This window comes from Frankliniella occidentalis, unplaced genomic scaffold (assembly GCF_000697945.3).
Source record: "Frankliniella occidentalis isolate FOCC.00 unplaced genomic scaffold, Focc_3.1 Scaffold42, whole genome shotgun sequence".
In the NCBI taxonomy this organism is placed as follows: domain Eukaryota; kingdom Metazoa; phylum Arthropoda; class Insecta; order Thysanoptera; family Thripidae; genus Frankliniella; species Frankliniella occidentalis.
This window is the reverse complement of record NW_026267172.1, coordinates 71680-80077: the sequence shown is the minus strand read 5'-3', so window position 1 is coordinate 80077 and position 8398 is coordinate 71680. Positions and strand designations below refer to the sequence as shown.

Sequence of the window (8398 nt, the reverse complement as noted above, 5' to 3'; positions counted from 1 at the left end):
GGGCGGGGCGAGGCGCGGCGGCGGCCGTCGCAAACAGGTTTTCCGTACGCCATATAATGCACACTGCCCCTCGGCCCGGCCAGGCCCCGGCCAGGGCCCGGCCCCCCGACCAACCGGACCCCGGCGGGCCGCAGCGCCCTCCTGCGCCTCCTCGCCGGCGTCCTCCTCTCCTTCCGACCCATTATTTCTCGGCAAACACATGTTCCGCGAGAGGCTTTACTCGTTATGCACCGTGCAAAATGCGCTCGCCGACGACGGACGGTGAAAATGATTTTTTGGGGAGGAATCATAGTGGCGTTTTTGATTGTATTATTTTTGGTAGGCGGACACCACGGCACCGGCGCAGGTTGGCGGAGCCCTGGCTGAGCCCTGGCGGAGCCGCCCACACACGGGTGCCTGCCGCCTGCAGTGGCGTCCTCGGCGGGCACCTCCCCGACAGCAGGGCTGACTCCTCCCTGACAGTCGAACAACAGTCGCAGCAGGATCGCTGTTGCTGTAATCACAGGGTCCGAGGCCTGCTGCTGCCGCCCCGGCGGCGGCGGCCCCTCCCCCTAGCCCTGCAAATTAAGTGCACCCCCCCCCTCCTCCCGGGGCCCCTCTGCGTCCCCCGCCTACACACAGACCACCACCGAGAAGTGATTGGGGTGCCGATGAAAAGGGTGAACCAGGGGAAGGAGGGGCAAGGGAAACTGTTGAGCAATAAAAATGAAAAGGGACCACGACGATACTGTGACTTTGGACGGACGGGGATCGGACGGATCCGACTGCCTGACTGCTGCTGCTGTCTACCCGTTGGAAAACAACTCGGATCTTTTCCAACCCCAGCTCGATTTTCTTCTGGAATTGAAATTTGGCGGTATTTGCTGGCGGCTAGAGGCTGCGCCGTGCTCGGGCCGTGCTCGGGCCGTGCGCACGCGAGGCCGGCGCTGCTATCGCGTCCCGTTGGCCGGCCGGCCCCTGGCCCGCGGGCTGGCCGCGCGGCGCACGGCACGACCGGCCAGAGGTCCGGCAGGTCCAGCAAGGCCCGCGGCCCCAGCGCCGCCCACGCGACCGCTGGCCTGCACGCCACGGACAGGCTCCATACCGCCGAGGTTTCCAGGTCGCGCGGCGTATCCGTGGTTTTTCAGGCCGTATATATCGTGATTCCCGTGGTTTTGGCGGATGGCCGCGCGACCCTCGCAGAGGATGCTGTGGGGAGGAGGCGCGCTGCGTGTTTGTTTACAGGTGGTGCGTTTGCCTTTCAGCGCCCCCCCCCCGACTCGGGATCCTGCTGCTTCCTGCTGCCGAATGGCGAGCCATCTGGGGGGGACAGGAGGATGTTAGTAATAATAATAATATCAGAAGAAAGATGGGGGATGAGGGGACGACGACGACGCAAGGATTCCCTTTTTCCGAAGCAAAAGACTTATTCCTTCCCCCCTCTCAAGGACATCACAAGGGCCTGGTCGTCCTGCCGTGGGCAGGGAGGAAGAGGGGGGGAGGACAGCCTATTCTCCGGGCCAGGCTACGCCGCTACGCCTATGAGCCGGGCTCAGGTACGGCGGGATATAGAGTGCCCAGCTGTCTCAGACATACACTCCGGCGCGCGTCTTTGTGAGCCACACGGCAGCAATATCACCGTCCCGCAAAACTCGACCCGACACAGTCAGTCCGCGATGTAACTGGACTTTGATGCGAAAATAATAAAGTCAGCCTCTTGTCTCCGCGACAGGCCCTCCCTCCAGCGAGACCCCGAAAGCCGGAGACACACACAAATTTTTTCCTACCCCTCCACATATTTGCGACCACCATAATAATTTTTCACGACACTTTCACGACAGACGACAGCCTGCTCGTCATCTCGCTCATACCTCGTCCAACATTTTTTTGCTTTTTGCGTTGTCTCTTTCGACCAGGCCAAAAATTTTAGGATTCATGTTTTTGGACGAGTCGCGCGAGCCCACTTCATAGCTCTCACTCTCACACAGAGGTGTGCGCGCGCGCGTGTGTGTGTGACTGTGTGCCAGTGGCCCTGCTTACATGCACTCACACACACACATGCACTGCAGGTACCGGCCGAGTCAGGCGCAGCTCGCCACGGCCTGGCCGCTGGTTCATCGCCTCCGCCTCGGCAGCTCGACTCGGCTCGGCCTCCGGGCGGCTCGGAAACGCACCGCACACACACACACATGTTTCCTCTGCACCAGCAGCAAGCGTTTGTCCGACAGTTGAGGGAATTCCAGGAGGCAACACAATTATTCAATTATCGTCATAACTTTGCCGACTCCTGTGTAGGTGTGTGAGTGCGTGTGTGTGTGTGCCGTTGATAATTAAAAGGTGGACTGCCTCGTCGTCCCTGCCAGCCTGGTGCCTCCCAGATTGGGGTCCATCCAGCACCAGGAGCAGGTCGGTGCCCACTGGGAGAGCAAAAAAAAAAAAAAAAGAAAAAAAAAGATTCACAAAATGATACTGCTATGTACATCTCCGGCAGCCGAAGAGGAGGAAAAAATCAGCCCCTCGGCAGAGAAAGTGCACGCGTAGTGTGCAGAAAGTACGGCGACGCAATTCACCTCGTTACCGAGTTATTACTGCCACCTGTAAAAACAGGCACACGCGCTAGCACACATCACATCATCAGAAAGTTTTCTTTGAGCGTGGCGCACTGTGTCAATCACACACTAGTATTAAACGCCCCCTACGGGAACGGCCGCTAGGCTGCGCTCCATAATAAGCAAACACACACACACACACACACACACACATATTCAGTCGGAAGACTTTCTCAGGTGCACATACACATTATTTAGATATTCGCAGGGCAGTACTACATACAAACACACATGTCGATGAGGATACCCACCCGGCCTCACACGAGTTGCACACTCTGTTCCTCCTTCCTTTCTCTCAACTCCCCCCCCCCCTTTCCTTTTGCTCTCCCCCCTCGTCCCTTTTGCTCTCCCTCTCTCTCCTTGCCAGCGGCACCGCTCGGTCACCGGACCCGCAGCAGCAGCACACGGGAGTGACTCACCCCGATCCCCCCTCCGGCCTCTTCCTCCCGTCCCCCGCACATAGGTCCCGGTCCTGGAGCCATCGGCGCGCCAAAACAAGTTTCAGGTCGCTCATCACTTTAAAGATGGCCGCCGCCGCGACTCTCTCGCTCTCTCTCTTTCTCTCTCCCTACCAATATGGTGCCTATGTCAATCTTTGGCGAATAATCGGAAATAACTATATAAACGCCATACATTCACACCTTACACATACCCTTTTCCATACTTCCTTGCGTTCTGTGGTCTGGGGTGACGTTTTTGACGCGACCGTCACACATTTCTTTACTACGTTACTCCTGTCACGCTCTCGCGCAGGCACCAGCGTCACTCTTATTTATAGAGCAGGCCGTCGTCGGCGGCGATACGCGGTCACACCTGACGGCGACAAAACAGTGGCACTCCGACACGGAGTTCTTCTCCTGCTCCGCGATGCCGACCCGTCCTTTCCTCCTCCACGGCTCCGCGGCGCTCCGGCTCGTTTCGTTTCTTTCCCATGCTCGCCGCAGTCGGCTCGGCTCGGCCACGAACCTGTTCTGTGTTGGCCTCAGAGCCGAGTCGCGGGCCGGCTGGGGTCGGCCGGAGAGCCAGCCGGGAGTAGTGCTGTGAAGGAGCCAGAGCGGGTCCACTATAACACGTGGTGCTTTACTCGCGGGGCTGAGGATACTTTTATCACGAACGAGTTGCCAGCACGTACAGTCGCGCGAGCGCATGCAAAGAAAATAGACCCCACACGTGGCACGTTCCCTGGACGGCTGCCGTCGTCCGCCGCCAGCCCACGCCCACCTGCCCCCTGGGTCAGCAGACAGGCTTCTGCGGAAACAATGCAAAACGCCAAGTCGCGTCAACCCCGCACGGCCTCGTTTCGCGGAAAGCCTCGAGTGTGAGGCAGGCAACGCCCGCACTTTAGCAAGCCGCGCGAAATTTGCAAATGCAATTTCTTTTTCTTTTCTTTTTCCCCTGGTGCGCATATCTGCGCCGTCGCGGCGCGCCGGTTACGGCGGTTCTCGTCGGTTCTCGCGGCCGCCACTATCAGCAGGTGTTTGCACCTCGCCGCTCGGCTTTTAGGCTGCCTCGGCTATTATTGCAAGGGCCAGAGTCACGACGCGCAGCCGCAGCGCTAACTAGACAAGGGGTTGCTGCTGCTGTTGTTGTTGTTGCCAACATTGTCGTAAATGACACCAATTTTTGTCCGTAGACCGACTGGGGAATCAGCAGCGGTGGCTTTCGAAGGGCTTTTAATAAACCCTTTGGGTCCAGCAGGACCTCACTTACACCCAACCAAGCCATTCACAACTGCAGGTGCACGACGGGTGCACCCAGGGCCGATACAATAGAAAGTACCCTTCAGCTGACATCCTCAGGACCTCCTCCCCCCACACTGCCCGCTCGTCTATACCTGGCCCTTGGCTGGTCTCACATCTGCGATCGAAAAGGTCCCATCCCTGGCCGACCGTAAAATTTGTGCAAAATGAAGGGGGGACGACGATGATACGTATTGAGACGACGGCGACGTCCTGCAGAAGGAGTCGTCCCCTCGCTCCGCCCATCCGGGACGTGCATCCCCAGACCGTTACGAAAACACTGAGCCAAGAACATAATGACGCCAGAAACAACATACCCGAGGATCACTTCTTGTATAGGCCGGCGGATTGGGGAGGATTCTATCGACTCATCGCCAGCCGGGCTGCTACACCGTCAAAGATAAATAATAACAAAAGTAATAATAGAGCAAAGGAATAGTTAAGGACCCTTGGAATATCGCGCGGACCCGATCGCCAGTCACGGACGGGGCGTAACCCGAATCGACCATGGACACATCAAAGTAGAGCGAATGTGACGGCCACTTTTGAAAGAATGCAGTGTTTTTCAATGCGTCAAAGTGAGGTTAGATGAATGACAATTAAACATCAATGAAGAAAAAGGAGTCTTGGACGTCATTTAGACTTTCTTCCAGCTGGGGGGCTGGGCTGTAAGATGAGACTCAGCAGACGACGCTGCGCGCGAGCTCAGGTCGCACCGTCAGTGCACAAATAGCCCCTGGAGCCACTGGAGCGGCCTGGAATTCCAGGCGAGGACGCGCGCGGAGCTCATTTGCAGGATCTGTGTCACACGGACTGTGACACCTCGTGCGGAAGCGCGCAGCAGCAGACGCCCCTAATGCGCCGGCATAGAAATCTTTCACCGGGCGCCTTAGCCAGCGAGACGACCTTCTTCGTCTGCGCGGCGCGGTGCAGCGAGCGGCAAGGATTGAGCTACTTTTGGTCCACACGTCCTGCAGGCCGGCCCCATCCTACATCAAGGCATGTCTTACACGAGGACAATGGATTTGGACATGTAGCATTCCGGGGCTGGGCGAGAGGCGGGCGAGCACGAGTCAGGACCGGCCGGCCCGGGACGAGGGGGACATGAACGGGGAAACAAAAGACTTCTCCAGCGCTGCTGCTGCTGCTGCCGGCTGGAGCCGAGCCGAGCCGCTCGAGCCGAGCCGGAGCAGCTATAAGGTCCCAGGCTGGCCAGGCCGGCTCGAGTCGACGACGCCATCTCCGTTCTCGGAACAAGGTATTGTGCGCTATGCTGGCTGGTCGGTACGGGCGGAGCCCGCCTCCTGGCAGCCCGTCCCGTGTGCACCGCGGCGCCAGTCTCGCAGAACACATCTTTTTGGGACGAAATGTCGTCGTTGTCGCCCGTTCAGGACCTTGCTGGACGATTGCGTCGCCCAACCGTTCCGCGAAACCCTAGAGGGGCGCACGTTCCAGGACATTTTGCAAAACGTGCAGAAGTGACAAAGGGACCTGCTTGCGCCGCATTGTGCAAACAAGGGGTGACGGTGAGTCGTACAGGTACGGCACGCACGAGGACATTGCGGACGTGCACCCCCTCGCACCCCGTGTCACGGAACCGCACGCGTGACAGTGTCACGGAACCACACGCATGACAGTGTCACGGAACCACACGCGTGACAGTGTCCCCAGGTGACTGCAGGGTGAGTCTCCAGGATGACTTTGTCCACCGCTGCTCCGCTCGCGGCGCGGCACCACTTCCACTCGTGAGCAGCAGCAGGAAGACACGAACACAAAGGAGTATCACGAGCACCGCCGCCTGCCCTATCCACGCTAGGCAGGAGCGGAGGTTACTTACATTGGATTTGTTGTATTCCAATGGACGGTGAAGGTCTTGGTGCAGCTCACTGTCGAGAGGAGGACAGTCTCGAAACAAATTAGTAACACTAGCGTGAGGCAGGAGGTGACCCTGGTGCAGGGCAGGGGCAGCCTGCACCTCAGCACGCCTCTTCGTGGCGCCCCGCCGCCACCGCTGCTGCTGCACGCCGAGCTGGCCGTGCCGCACACCCTCCAGCCCGCGGCCATGTCGAGCACCATGGCCCGGCCGCGCTGGCGCAGCTTGCACAAAGCGTCGTCACACGGGGCTGCCGTGCACACACATCTTGAAGCGTGAGCACCGCCACAACACAGCACAAACTTATCAAATGACTTTTTGTTGTAATTACAAATAATAAAAATCACACTGCACTGAAGAACAAGGTATTGGGGGTACTCCGTGGGACGACGAGATGGGTTAATCACTTTGGTGTGGTGGACATTACATCCTTCACAGAGACACACACACGCGCGCGTACACACACAGACACGAACAACTCGCACACACACGCGTATCCAGGAGGGCGGAGGGTCCCAGTTGACAAGACGACGTCGCGCGGACCGCGGCGAGCTCGCGCGGCGCTGACACGGACGAGCGACGCAACCTCCCCGTCGGAGAGCTACCACTGTAGTGAGGAGGGGGGGCTCCGCGCCGCGCCGCCGGGCCGCCGGGCCGCCGAGCAGGCCGCGCAACGACCCGAGCGCACCCGAAGCGCGCACGAAGCGGTGCCGAAGACGTCGCCGGGCACGTCGGCCGCGCGCCTGGAGGAGAGAGACGGGGGTTGCGGGGCGGGGGAGGAGGGGGCGCACCAGGATGGCGGCGGCCGGCGCAGCGGCGGCCATGGCCGTAGAGTGCACAGAGCATGCCAGCCAAGTGAATCAGAGAGGGGCCACTTCAAGTTCGGAGCCGACTCGCGGCAGGTGGTGCACCGGCACTGCTGGCGCCAGGGCCTCGGCCAGGGCGTGCTGCTCCAGCACCTCGCGGGCCAAGTCAGCCAGCCACGCGTACGGGGCCCCGAGTCGCCCAACGGCACCCAGGGCCGCGGGCGCCGCGCGGGGCCCGGCGCGTGAGGTCACCAGTCTGTCATTAGCAGGTGTATAGCGGTCAGGCTAATGACACATAAAACGTGTGTGGAAATCGAGAAGCGAACGCGAACGTCAACTGCTGCAGCGGGTAGTGGTCAGAGAGAACTCAACTGCGGCAGCGGCGGTGTCCGAGCGGTAGTGGCGGCGACTGGCGACTCGCTCCGCTCGACATGTCCGTGAGCAGCGTTTCAAAGCAGAAAACAGCCTCGATTTAAAATGAACGCAATACCACACACACACCATCAGCACACAACCGACACACAACCAGCACACAACACACGCCTAGGAAAGGGCCGTGGGCCGTACTGATTCGCCGAATCAAATGTACGCAGACACACTGCATTGCATTATTCCCTCTGCCCGGTGCATGCGCGGGCGGTCAAACAGATGAACGGATAGATGGCTGAATAGAATTCTTCCGTCTGTTTGAAACAATCCTAGGTGGTCGTTTGGTTCCGCCGCGGTGAGCGCGCCGCCGCCGCGTTGGCCCGGCCAGGCCCCGGCCGGCGGGCGCGGGTGGGCAGACGGAGCGCGCCCCTGAACGACAAAACGGAATTAGCGTATAAAGTGCTGTAGCGCCTTGCCTTGTCCTTCCGGTGGAGCTCGGCGCGGTGGCGGGGCGGGGCGGCGGGGCGGTCAACCTGCGTGTCCTGCTTCGCGGCGATAAGGGCAGTTAAATCGAAATAATCATGAAATATTACTTCAAGTTTTTTACATATGCCACCCAAGATACGCGCTCGACCTCATCATGTAGAATAATGTATACAACACGACAACACGACCTGTGCTGACCCTCCATCGATGTCTCGCTTACTTCTATTTGTACAACACACTTTTAACGATGGTGAATTCTAGAGGGGCCATCTTCTGCTTTTTCAAATTTTTATCGACTTTTTGAAGGTGACACCCCCGCAGCACTGGGAGGATCTATTGTTTCGGCCAGAGGCAGGTGTTGTGCGAGCCGACCGATGTCGTGTAGTGTGGCCGCATAAATATTGATCGGACTCGGATTCATGAAGACCATTCTGCCGCCGCGAGCAGACGACGGCGAGGGCTCGGGGGCGGGCGGTGGTCGACGCGCAGGTGCCGGTGGAGTGCGTCCCGCCCGGCTCGTCCGTCCCGCCCGCCCCC

The 8398-nt window shown here is 59.4% G+C and overlaps 1 protein-coding gene across 1 annotated transcript in view; it reads right to left on the bottom strand.

Moving 5' to 3' along the window:
• Positions 1-6810, bottom strand: part of LOC113214243 (ephrin-B1) — a 161670-nt gene extending 154860 nt beyond the window's left edge. The window contains exon 1 of the mRNA XM_052266727.1: positions 6165-6810. Coding sequence (XP_052122687.1) covers positions 6165-6403 — 239 coding nt within the window. The 5' untranslated portion in view covers positions 6404-6810. The remainder of the gene's footprint in view (positions 1-6164) is intronic.
• Positions 6811-8398: the final 1588 nt, after the last annotated feature.